The 13849-nt window shown below is 42.3% G+C and overlaps 1 protein-coding gene across 4 annotated transcripts in view; it reads left to right on the top strand.

The window, feature by feature from the left end:
• LOC126418510 (phosphorylase b kinase gamma catalytic chain, skeletal muscle/heart isoform) overlaps window positions 1-11611 on the top strand; it is a 143694-nt gene extending 132083 nt beyond the window's left edge. For all 4 annotated transcript variants that reach the window (XM_050085306.1, XM_050085308.1, XM_050085305.1 and 1 more), the window contains one exon: window positions 7881-11611. In XM_050085306.1, the coding sequence (XP_049941263.1) occupies window positions 7881-8015 (135 nt within the window). In that variant the 3' untranslated portion in view covers window positions 8016-11611. The remainder of the gene's footprint in view (window positions 1-7880) is intronic.
• Window positions 11612-13849: the final 2238 nt, after the last annotated feature.

The raw sequence follows: 13849 nt of genomic DNA, 5'->3' as shown, positions 1-13849 counted from the left end.
CCCAACAGTGTGTCAGATGTCCACTATATGGCAAGATTTTTGCCGCTACACAGATATACCAGCACAGTGGCAGTATCCTCCCCAACTGATCCCTCACCTGTGGTAGAGTGGGAGGTCGTCTCAAGGTGTGGCAGGGGACGAAAGACATTCCGGAGGGCTGAACGGAAGGCCTCTCCAGTTTGTCTGACGAACCGGTTTCAGGCTCTGTCTCAGGCTGATACTGATCTTCGGCCTGACATGGCTGCTTGTCCTGTTCCAGAGGTTGCCCCTCAGTCTGCAAGATCCGGGCGGTCGAAGAGGGTGGGCTTACTGGTAGTTGGGAGCTCCAACGTCAGGCCCGTAATGGGGCCCCTTAGGGAAATGGCAGCAAGAGAGGGGAAGAAAACCAATGTGCACTCCGTGTGCATACCGGGGGGAGTCATTCCAGATGTGGAAAGGGTCCTTCCAGATGCCATGAAGGGTACAGGGTGCACCCATCTGCAGGTGGTCGCTCATGTCGGCACCAATGATGTGTGTCGCTATGGATCAGAGGAAATCCTCTCTGGCTTCCGACAGCTATCTGATTTGGTGAAGACTGCCAGTCTCGCTAGCGGGATGAAAGCAGAGCTCACCATCTGAAGCATCGTCGACGGGACTGACTGCGGACCTTTGGTACAGAGCCGAGTGGAGGGTCTGAATCAGAGGCTGAGACGGTTCTGCGACCGTGTGGGCTGCAGATTCCTCGACTTGCGCCATAGGGTGGTGGGGTTTCGGGTTCCGGTAGATAGGTCAGGAGTCCACTACACGCAACAAGCGGCTATACGGGTAGCAGGGGTTGTGTGGCGTGGGCTGGGCGGTTTTTTAGGTTAGATGGTCTTGGGCAAGTACAGAAAGGGCAACAGCCTCAACGGGTGCGGGGCAAAGTCAGGACATGCGGGGACCAAGCAGCAATCGGTATTGTAATTGTCAACTGTCGAAGCTGCGTTGGTAAAGTACCAGAACTTCAAGCGCTGATAGAAAGCACCGAAGCTGAAATCGTTATAGGTACAGAAAGCTGGCTTAAGCCAGAAATAAATTCTGCCGAAATTTTTACAAAGGTACAGACGGTGTTTAGAAAGGATATATTGCATGCAACCGGTGGTGGAGTGTTCGTCGCTGTTGGTAGTAGTTTATCCTGTAGTGAAGTAGAAGTGGATAGTTCCTGTGAATTATTATGGGTGGAGGTTACACTCAACAACCGAGCTAGGTTAATAATTGGCTCCTTTTACCGACCTCCCGACTCAGCGGCATTAGTGGCAGAACAACTGAGAGAAAATTTGGAATACATTTCACATAAATTTTCTCAGCATGTTATAGTCTTAGGTGGAGATTTCAATTTACCAGATATAGACTGGGACACTCAGATGTTTAGGACGGGTGGTAGGGACAGAGCATAGAGTGACATTATACTGAGTGCACTATCCGAAAATTACCTCGAGCAATTAAACAGAGAACCGACTCGTGGAGATAACATCTTGGACCTACTGATAACAAACAGACCCGAACTTTTCGACTCTGTATGTACAGAACAGGGAATCAGTGATCATAAGGCCGTTGCAGCATCCCTGAATATGGAAGTTAATAGGAATATAAAAAAAGGGAGGAAGGTTTATCTGTTTAGCAAGAGTAATAGAAGGCAGATTTCAGACTACCTAACAGATCAAAACGAAAATTTCTGTTCCGACAATGACAGTGTTGAGTGTTTATGGAAAAAGTTCAAGGCAATCGTAAAATGCGTTTTAGACAGGTACGTGCCGAGTAAAACTGTGAGGGACGGGAAAAACCCACCGTGGTACAACAACAAAGTTAGGAAACTACTGCGAAAGCAAAGAGAGCTTCACTCCAAGTTTAAACGCAGCCAAAACCTCTCAGACAAACAGAAGCTAAACGATGTCAAAGTTAGGGTAAGGAGGGCTATGCGTGAAGCGTTCAGTGAATTCGAAAGTAAAATTATATGTACCAACTTGACAGAAAATCCTAGGAAGTTCTGGTCTTAGGTTAAGTCAGTAAGTGGCTCGAAACAGCATATCCAGACACTCCGGGATGATGATGGCATTGAAACAGAGGATGACACGCGTAAAGCCGAAATACTAAACACCTTTTTCCAAAGCTGTTTCACAGAGGAAGACCGCACTGCAGTTCCTTCTCTAAATCCTCGCACAAACGAAAAAATGGCTGACATCGAAATAAGTGTCCAAGGAATAGAAAAGCAACTGGAATCACTCAACAGAGGAAAGTCCACTGGACCTGATGGGATACCAATTCGATTCTACACAGAGTACGTGAAAGAACTTGCCCCCCTTCTAACAGCCGTGTACCGCAAGTCTCTAGAGGAACGGAGGGTTCCAAATGATTGGAAAAGAGCATAGGTAGTCCCAGTCTTCAAGAAGGGTCGTCGAGCAGATGCGCAAAACTATATACCTATATCTCTGACGTCGATCTGTTGTAGAATTTTAGAACATGTTTTTTGCTCGAGTATCATGTCGTTTTTGGAAACCCAGAATCTACTATGTAGGAATCAACATGGATTCCGGAAACAGCGATCGTGTGAGACCCAACTCGCTTTATTTGTTCATGAGACCCAGAAAATATTAGATACAGGCTCCCAGGTAGATGCTATTTTTCTTGACTTCCGGAAGGCGTTCAATACAGTTCCGCACTGTCGCCTGATAAACAAAGTAAGAGCCTACGGAATATCAGACCAGCTGTGTGGCTGGATTGAAGAGTTTTTAGCAAACAGAACACAGCATGTTGTTATCAATGGAGAGACATCTACAGACGTTAAAGTAACCTCTGGCATGCCACAGGGGAGTGTTATGGGACCATTGCTTTTCACAATATATATAAATGACCTAGTAGATAGTGTCGGAAGTTCCATGCGGCTTTTCGCGGATGATGCTGTAGTATACAGAGAAGTTGCAGCATTAGAAAATTGTAGCGAAATGCAGGAAGATCTGCAGCGGATAGGCACTTGGTGCAGGGAGTGACATCTGTCCCTTAACATAGACAAATGTAATATATTGCGAATACATAGAAAGAAGGATCCTTTATTGTATGATTATATGATAGCGGAACAAACACTGGTAGCAGTTACTTCTGTAAAATATCTGGGAGTATGCGTGCGGAACGATTTGAAGTGGAATGATCATATAAAATTAATTGTTGGTAAGGCAGGTACCAGGTTGAGATTCATTGGGAGAGTGCTTAGAAAATGTAGTCTATCAACAAAGGAGGTGGCTTACAAAACACTCGTTCGACCTATACTTGAGTATTGCTCATCAGTGTGGGATCCGTACCAGATCGGTTTGATGGAGGAGATAGAGAAGATCCAAAGAAGAGCGGCGCGTTTCGTCACAGGGTTATTTGGTAACCGTGATAGCGTTACGGAGATGTTTAATAAACTCAAGTGGCAGACTCTGCAAGAGAGGCACTCTGCATCGCGGTGTAGATTGCTCGCCAGGTTTCGAGAGGGTGCGTTTCTGGATGAGGTATCAAATATATTGCTTCCCCCTACTTATACCTCCCGAGGAGATCACGAATGTAAAATTAGAGAGATTAGAGCGCGCACGGAGGCTTTCAGACAGTCGTTCTTCCCGCGAACCATACGCGACTGGAACAGGAAAGGGAGGTAATGACAGTGGCACGTAAAGTGCCCTCCGCCACACACCGTTGGGTGGCTTGCGGAGTATAAATGTAGATGTAGATGTAGAACTGACACTAGGAACGAAAAACTGGTTGCAGATTAGGAACTTTCTCTGAGGCAAAGTGTAATTAGGGCTTGGATAAAGGCCATTAATTCTGGTGTATAGCACTGCACTCATATGGTTGGCAGTGCTGTTTGTGACTGTCAAAACATGTGAAAGCATAGCCAGTCTTTGGATTGTGAGTCAAGACTAACTTTTGAACCAGTAAATTCATCACAAACTGAGAGGAGCAAATTATGAATCTACTATTTCCTTTGGTCCAAATGATAGTTCCAGGTGGATCTCTAAGAATGTGAGGTATGAACCACAGGTGGAGGTGGAGAGGGTGCCTGTGAAGACACTCTGGCAAAAGAGGGTTCAATGGAGAAGGGAAGATATCAGAATAAAGGACCACAGACACTAGTCGTGAGCCGAACCCCACAATGGTGCAGTGGTGGAGCCAGGGATCCATAATCAAGATTCCCACAATACATTAGAGACAAAATGAGAGCTTTGTACAGACACAAGAGGGGGCAACAGTACACAAGCCAGGATATGTGAGTGAGATAAATGAAGGTCGTGAGTTTCAGCTGGCACTTCTTTATAAACTGGCAAATTTGGGGTACTCACATCAACATATAAAAGATGCATAAATTGAGATTATTCTACCATGTTGAGTTGTTCATTGTGAATGTCATGTTCTGGATGTGGATGAGCAGTTCAGTGTTGGCAGAAGTGTATTAAACATGTTTTGCAACTGGAAGCCGGCCGCGGTGGTCTAGCGGTTCTAGGCGCGCAGTCCGGAACCGCGCGACTGCTACGGTCGCAGGTTTGAATCCTGCCTCGGGCATGGATGTGTGTGATGTCCTTAGGTTAGTTAGGTTTTAGTAGTTCTAAGTTCTAGGGGACTGATGACCACAGATGTTAAGTCCCATAGTGCTCAGAGACATTTTGCAACTGGAAAACTGGAAGGCACAAGTGCAGGCTAGGATTGTGCTTTCCGGTATTCATCAAAAGTTATAGTTGAAGAACTGAAGTTAATTCAAAAGCTGTTAACATATGGGGACTGAGAGACCGTAGGCCCATAGCCTCTGTAAGCCCGTCTATCTCTATTAGAAAAATGGTTCACTCAGCACAGAACCCTGCGGGATGTGCATCTGCGGTGTAAGTAGGGTACTGTAGACTGGGGCGACTAAGTCAAAAACAACCGAAAAAATGTAAAATTCTGGGTAAATTCAGAAGGCGGACCTTAATATTCCTCTCGTACAGTGAGTTAGGGACATGATAACGTGAGATGCTGGTGATGGGGGGAAAAGTGTCCATGTAGTAGATTCCATGTGAATTAAGTGGTCAGTTGTGGACTGATCATTCTGAAATCTGCATTGGGGTTTGGACAAAAGGCCCCCTTCATTCGAGAGACAGGCAGAGTTGCCGGTTCACCATTTGTTTGAGCACCTTACATGGAACATTCCTGAGATGAAGGGATTTGTAGCTGTTTGTTTCATAAGGGTTTTTGCTCGGTTTCAAGACTGGGACAATTGGGATTTTGCTCCAATGGGTTAGAAACACCCTCACGTCAGATACGATTAAATATTACAAGAATGTGATGTCAGAAATCCACAGAGAGGTGATGTAGCAGTTAATTGTGGATTTTATCAGGTACCAGTGCAGTGTCTTGGCCAAGGGGTGGAGTGCTGGGGACTTTGCATTCACTGAAAGGCGCAGCATATAGTTTCGGACGTGAAGGACAGGTTGTTACTCTTACTGCTGTCAGATGCAGATGCTCAAGCAAAGTGTACTGAGAAGTGTTCTGTAGTAACAGTAGTATCAGTATGAACATTGCCATCTAAAAGTATTGAGAAATGCTGGTTGCTAGCTAGCACCTGTAAATGTAATGCAACTTAGCCCATACCTGTGAAGAAGAGGCACAAATCCTTACAGTGGGGACATATCTTTTCCAATATTCCTTCTTCTAGTATTTTGGGAGATGACATTCCCAAACATGAAACCTTTTAAAAATAATAAAGTTTTCCACTGTTGGAGTACCACCCTGTAATCTTTTTTTGCCTTGTTTATTTCCTATGCACCATGAGACTGATTTCTGGTGATGAGTTCTGAGATAAGGGGGATATTTAATTCTGTTACTATTAGTAGTGCAGTAGTATCATGTAGCATGCCATCAATATTTCCTTGTAGAGTAGAAGCTCATGGTAAGACAATTTTTAAAGCATTCCAATCATCTTTCTTGAGTGCCTATTGTGGTGGGCACTCAATCTAATAATGGTTTAATAGGAACGTGATTGGGAATTCATAATTCCCACGTGGGTCACTATGTACCCCTCCTCTGAAAAGGAGGCCAGAGCTACAGATCAAGGGATCAACGGAAGAATAGGTTCAGTGTGGCACACTATAATGAAGTGCCATTGCTCAATAAACTTAAGTCAAAATCGATGATAACTTCTTCCATTAGACTGACGTGTTCTGGTGTACTAACACTGCCCAACAATTGGTTGTTGATACTGAAGTCACCTGGGGGAAGGAAAGGCAGTGTTAGCTGATAGATGAGGTTAGCTACCTCTTGATTTGTCACCTCACTAATTTGGAGTCCGATATTACAGAAAGTAAAACCCATAGTTGTCCGTATGCGAATAGCCACAGGCTCTAACGCCTTACTGGATGGTACTCTAAAAATGATGGCAAGTACCAGCCTACAGACACCACCTCATGCTCGTTTTGGATCGATATGAAATACGTAGGGTAAGGACATACAGTTCAGGGAATGGAGAGTTCTCCCAAGTGCAACACATGTGTTGGATAGATTGATATGAGTTGTTTGAGTTCCACTAGTGGTCAAGTTCCCCATTATGACTCCACTGGATGATGGCTGCATGTGTACCCTGGGGTGGTTGAAGAAGGTAAAAAGATAGGTCATGAAACATCATGGCATATTAAAGCTGTTTGCTGGACTGGTACTCGAACCTGGTACCATTTCCTTTTGTGAGCAAGTGCTCCACTGACTGAGCTATCCAAGCATGGCACTCACAATCCACCCTCACAACTCAGCTTCCACTAATACCTCATCTCCTACCTTCCAAACTTCACAGGAGTGCTGCTGCATGCTCGGATAGCTCGGTGAGCAGAGCACTTGCCTGTGAAAGGCAATAGTTCCAAATTCTAGTTGGAGACTGGCACAGTTTTAATCTGTCAGAAAGGCTCAAATCACCAAACACAGTGCTAGAGCATGAAATTTTATTCTGGGAAGATTGGTCATGTTCCAGTTTCTGCTTGTACTTGCACCACCTGCTGACTATGTACGGCAGCAACACCATTTTATTACTGCCTCATAAATATCGGTAAATATCCTTCCACTCAGATATTGCTACAGTTCTGTAATCAGTTAACAGTCACATAGCATTGGCATAGAACTGTACACTGTTCCTGTGGCCTGCAACTGTTCTTATGTGCTGTACTCAGTATTAATGACATCAAAACAATTGATCCATGTTAAAATTCTACACAATTTTTCACTAGCATGAGGCATTCTTTAAATTTTCATGGTAAGTATTGATAATCTGACTGCAAATCAAATTTTTTACAATAACTGGTTCGTTTGCATCAAAAAATTAGTCTTTCGCTTTCAATGTAAAAATGAAGTTTCAAGTATTCATTTATTTTTGCAGTGAATATGTGTGATGCTACTGCAGTCATGGTCACTTATTACCAGATAGGTAGCCTATCACTACAGTTTTTAATATACACATCAAGTTTTGAGATAATTTTGCCACCAGAGATAAGGTTTCATGACAGTTGATTTAACCTTACTTTATTTGTTTCTTATTGCCCTTTTATTTGTATTTGATCTGTTGTACAGCTGAGAAGTAGAACCTCCTTTACTTTTTCTTGATTTGTATTGGACTTGCCTCTTTCCATTCTAGATAGCTCATGTGTTGCAGTTAGTTAAAGCGAAATTTTCAGTGTATTACTGCATTGGTAGTGTCAGAGGCTATGTCCAAACTCAAGTTTAATACTGCACAGCTGCTGATATTTGTTAGCAATGTGGTATGTAGGTATATGTAGGATTCTGGGGTCGGAGGAGATGGCTGATGGTAAATAATGTCAGTTTATATGTATGTATTTACTATAATGGTACACTAGGCTACACATTGTACTTTGTTACAGGTGATCGATGCATGTGCCTTCAGAGTATATGGCCATTGGGTGAAGAAAGGTGAAGGTCAGAACAGGGCTGCCTTGTTCGAGAATATGCCAAAGGTAGAACTGAAACAGATATATGTGAACAACCTTAGTCGGTAATGGAATCCTTCCTTAGAATTATTAAATTAATGACAAATTCATATTGTGAGGAGGAAGTGTAGGAAGGTAGGTAGGGCACTCTTAGAATGAAAATAAAAGAATGCTGTTTTGTAAGTAAAACATGAGATCTTAAAACCTACAATAAGTTCTACCATGGACTGTTCTATCATTGTTACAATTTTGTACTAAGGTGTTCAGCTGTACGGATTTTAAGTAATTCTGATCTGAAGTCAGAATAATGTCTTCCTATCTTACACTGTGTGCCAATGTTTAGTATGCATAAATATTTGTACTGAAAAATGACTGCCCATGAAATATTTGACTTTCTTTTAACAAATGCAGTTGCCCACCAGTAAAACAATTGGTCTTGGTGAAATGTGCTTAGATAAAAAGAAAAGAAATTGTGCTTTCCTTTTGCTGATGAATCTGTATGTTCAGTACATTGGGTCAGTCTCTCTAATGAAGGTAGATTATTCAGCTTAAAACAAATGGAAAAAGAAAATATTTGGCACAGAAGAGGAGCATCTACTTATGAGTTGACAAATGGAGCAAGGAAATCAATCCAAATTATTAACCATGTTAGGTACTTGTATATATTATTATCTACTCTTACATTTCATATCTCTCTTCCACCTGAATGAGGTTGCATTAAAACACAGAAAGGTGTAGATTTAACCTTGTTTTATTCGTTCTTTCTGCCCATTTTTTGTACTTCAACAGTTGTACAGCTGATAAGTAGAACCACCTCTTTTGTATTAGGGCCTATACCTTATGCAACACAGGCATATCTGAAATATGTATCATAAGTACTCATAGTAAGTACAGTCATTTCTTCTAATAAATAAGATGACATGAGCTTCTCTCTTATTTGTAGCTGAAGATGCTGTGTTTCATTTTCTTATTTATTATTCAGTTGCCAGAATTATTTACGAAATTGTTAAGGTTGATTCACAGCGGATGTCTGTGAACCATCCTGTAATAGAATGTCAGCATCAACTATTTGTATGTTCACAATTGACCAAACATCAATAGGACACAATGCTCAGGCCAGTGCTGTACAGTAAAAATGGATTATAGGGAATCTCCTGTCGTACAAGAAGTCTAAATATAGTGCCAGCTGCAATGAACTAGCAGTGGTAAGTCTATTTTATTAATGACCAAAGGAAAATTCACAATGGATTTTCTTGAGAGAGGTCATAACATAGAATTTACACAGCTAGTTGAGAACTGAAAGAATAAGAAGAGTGTTCTCCATACATTTCAAATGGAATTTAGTTGCTCAAGAAAATACATACATGCATGCAAACAGACGAAAAAATTTATTCTATACACCACACTTTGTTTCTAATTACAAAATATAACATAAAAGACTATATTTCTTGCTCAGTGCAGCTGACTTTCTCACTGTTGAAACAATTTTTATCAAGAAAAACCCATTTATTTATTTTTGTTTTTATTTCTGAACAACGCAAGCTTTCTCACAGACCCAGTTTTTTTTAAAACTTGAATCTTTTTTTCCTTTTTGGATATTGAGTCTCATAACACACTCAAAGGAAAATAATAGTCTTCATGCGACCTTCACAGTGTACCACATAACCAATTACAAATACCCCAAAACATAAAATCCACCACTACAACACCGGTGAACATGGTGAGAATACTTTAATCCTAGTGTTAACAGACGTCAGTATCCAAACTTTCTTCCTGAGGAATCTTGACAGTGACGTTCTTTTCCAACCCACTTTGTTTCATTGACAGTCTTGTGTGAATGCTTCCGTTTGAAATTCATTGTGAACCAATCGGTGTGCTACTCAGTAAAAAAGAGCTCATTATACATATTAAATTAATTCTAAAATGACATTAAGCTTAACCAATCGCTTGAAAGTCACATAGTGGGACTAATACTTCACTGAGGGGAGACAAGTTGTCACACCATTTTATAGCTGTTACACACTGTGTAACACGTATACACACAATTCTCATTAATAATGAGAACAATGGCTTAGAAAATTGTGGTCAGTGACAATTTCACCATGCCCACCAAAATTGAGAAGATGAACCTGGTGCCTATACATATAGTACAAAACTGCAGTGATTAGCAGTTGGGCTTATTCCAAATGTACTGATTACCCAGACATGTGCATTAAAAATATTTGCCCATACTATGGGAGTGGATTACCTCAGCTTGAACCAAGGAAAAGATGTTGTGTAAACATGTGTCCAGATGTTCAGTTTTTTATTGTAATAGAACTTGTATAAAGGTGTATAGTATATTTTCAATTTTCTACTCATATGAATGGATCGGTGTTATCGATGTGTATAACGTGATTGAAATGCTTTCAATTCACTTCTGTGCACACATGAACTCAGCAGTGTAGAGTCGTGCCTTTTCAGAGATTTTGGAAGGTTTTTGTGGTACTTACAGTATTTCATCATATGAAGTATCTGTAACCTAAAATAATTTTTTTGGGAGATCCTATGGATAAAAATCCAAAGGTCTTAACCACTTATTCACACAACATTGACCCACCCCTCTCGAACACTGAAACCAAAATGTGCTCTGTGCTCTGTACTCATTATGCTCAAACGAAACAATTCTGCAGAAGGTCTTGACTTCTTCATCATAAGATTAATTTATTGGTATAACAATAATGGAAATTCCTGGATGGAAAATATGTAAAATAAGAGAAAGGCAACCACTTTTCCATAGAGGACTGGTGGTGACTTATTGGTAACATCACATAATTGTTTTATAGACAGACAAACATTTCCAGACATGTTCCTATAACTTTTTTTTCCTTTTTGTGTAAAAAACCAAAATTTGCCCAAGTATTTTTGTTACACTTTATATATGATAAATTTACTGAAGGCTTCATGGTTAATTTCATGCCCACAGTGACCTTACAACACACCCTAACAAAAGACAGGAAGAAGCTGGTATTCTCATAGTTTGTGGCATTTTCTGTGTAATTTTATTGATAAGTGTTTGTTATAGAATGTATGAGGTCCCTGCAGGTGCATAGTTGATGGATAAAGAGTAAGAAATTAAGCTGAACAGAAACACACACACACACACACACACACACACCTGAATAGTGGTGTATAGTGAGGTATAGTGAAATAGGTTGAATCATCCTGTTTATATTGGTATCAAGTCAGTGCAGTGCTCTGACTTTATTTACACACATTGGAGAAACAATAAATTTTGGATGAAAATTAAATATATGTCTCACTTGTAGAGTCAGGCATTCCACAGTGTGTTCATAAATAAACAATTCTGTAGTATGAGAACTTATAAAGCTCAGTGCAGCTGTCACGTGTTGCTGTGAAGTAGTTTGATGCCTTGTCTGGTAATCAGTGTAGCCTAAATTTTTATTTGTTTCAGTAAATTACTTTTGTGGTATGTTGTTGCAGTATTCATTTGGAAGAAATTATATGCTCGATAATAAAATTTTCTATTGTGACAGACGACAGTGGGGCATAATTGATGTAAATTTGGTTGTATAGCTACATAATTATCTTTGTTTTCATAAATGCGAACAGCCAATGTATCAATGAACTTTTCACTTTGTCATTAAAAACATTTATGCACAGTATGTTGTTTATGAATTAGTTCTACTATATAATCACACTCTCCTTATGTTCCTTAGTCTTTTTCAAATTCCTTTTGAAACCCTGTTCCATATCATTGTACTCTATTTCTACTTTATAAGTAATGTGGACACTTGGGTTATGTGGCATGAGTTGGCATCATTGAATGATGCGGTAAATCGTTTGCCTACTCTGGACAAATGGTTGTCTCTTATACTTACACAATGATTCTGAAGTTTGGGGGGGGGGGGGGGGGGGGACTAATATGCAAACATTGGGTGTGTTTACATTGCAGAGAATCCATCAGCGAACTTAACAGTTATCTGCCAATTCCTGTGAGTTATTTGGACGAATGCTTTACTAGAAGACTGCGACAAACTAGTACCAATCACAGCATAAGTCAAGCCATATTACTTTCATTTGAAATGTACAACAATTTCAGAGCTTTGATAGAACTATAATACTGGCTGATTTATGAGTCCACAATACATTTTGTCTCTCATAAATGACTGGATCATCCATGGAACTTCCCGAATTATTTGTTTTATGAAAAGGAATTTTCATAACACACACACAATTGCCCAATAATTACAAATGATGAGATCTGCACGATAATTTTGGGATACGAGAGATTGGTGTGGCCATACAAAGCTGTGCTCTAGAAAATACTCCTTACAAAATACACTTTTAGCTTATACTAGAAATGCAATTGTGCAAAATAATTTTTATTTGTAGCAAGCACTTTAGAGAAGCAGCCTTCTTTTTTCTGCAGTGGTTCTGGCACGTTTAGTTTACTACAAATATTCTTTTCTCTAAAGTTACGTTCGGTTGCCGTTACATTTACTCGGCCTGTTTTCATCGTGGAACTCGATCTCAAAGGTGAAGGGAAATGTTTTTTCAGTTACATAAACATTTCTATTATGTCTACATATACTTAAGAGTGGGCCATTTATTTTTGTCTCGAAAGAAACAGTGTACGTTCACAAATGTACTTGCAAACCAGTGCCAGCGCACATTAATGAAATTATGGGATTATTGTTTTTTTATTCTGTCGTGCACTTTCTACTGTACAACGTAAATGACGCCGTTCTGAGGTCTCCGATGACAGTGCCGGCTATATTTGAAGTGCATCGATTGCGTGTCTTTGTTTGTGTAGCGGATGCGGCAACGCCGCGCTACCATGTGACAGCCGCGGAACGTGACAGCAGAAGCTTTTTCCCCTCGCTTCCCGGGCTCAATGACACGGCTCTCGCGAGGGGTGGGGAGAGGGGGTAGGTGTTTGCTCTGGTGGGGGGCCAACTCTCTCTCTCTCTCTCTCTCTCTCTCTCTCTCTCTCTCTCTCTCTCTAAGCGTGACTTGCTCGGACTGCGATTGCCGTTCGCCTCGATGGCTTCGCTAGTGAAACCCGATTTGTCTGGGCGCCGATTCACGAACGTTCTTCCGCCGAGAGCAGCACATTACTCGAAGCTGCGAGCCGGCCGAGTGTCGGACAAAAGGCAGGAGGTAGGGGGTTCTGCCCCGCTGCCGTTCGAGCCGGCGTGCCCGGCCGCGTAGAGTGGTGGGGGAAGGAGGGGCGACAGGAGAGGGGCGCCGGGAAATGTGCGCCAGCGAACACGCCCTGCCGCTGTTACGTCACGCCGAGCTGCGCTATTGGTCGGTTCCCGGGCCCGGACACGTGAACCGTATCAGGCAGGCGGCATGGCAGTAGTTTGATGCGCAGTGAGGAGGGACGACCGCCGAGCAGCTCTCACCGTGCCAGCGACGGCGAGGCAGGGCAAAAAAGCAAAACGGATCTGCATGCGGATCGATTTCGCTGCGACCTCGAACTGTGCGCTCGCGCGCGTTTGTGACTGCGCTGGCGCGGTGGTTGATAACTTACGGTTTCCACCCGCCTGTCCAGTACGGAACGTGTAACGATTGTAGTCGAATGTGTTTGTAGCCGGGTGTCTGATATTGTGCACGTGTGACAGACGTAGTAGAAGTGATTTAAGGAGGGACTCGAACGATCGTGTTCCCGGAGTTTTGTGGCGGTGGCAGTTTTTGGCGCGCCCCGTCCGTTTAACGTAGAGAAAGGGGGCGATGGCAGTCCGGGTCGGCGGCTGCGTGCCTCGTGCGCGGCCGGCGGTGGCGCGTCGCCCTTTGTGACGTCACGGGCCGCCCTGCAGATCATTGGCAGTCGCCGTTGGCAACGCGCGGCGCGGCAGTCGCGGTCCCGGGCCGGCACTGCCGGCTGGGCGCTGGCA

The sequence above is a fragment of the Schistocerca serialis genome, chromosome 9, assembly GCF_023864345.2.
Source record: "Schistocerca serialis cubense isolate TAMUIC-IGC-003099 chromosome 9, iqSchSeri2.2, whole genome shotgun sequence".
Lineage (NCBI taxonomy): Eukaryota > Metazoa > Arthropoda > Insecta > Orthoptera > Acrididae > Schistocerca > Schistocerca serialis.
The sequence above is the reverse complement of the archived record's forward strand: the minus strand, read 5'-3'. Positions and strand labels throughout refer to the sequence as shown.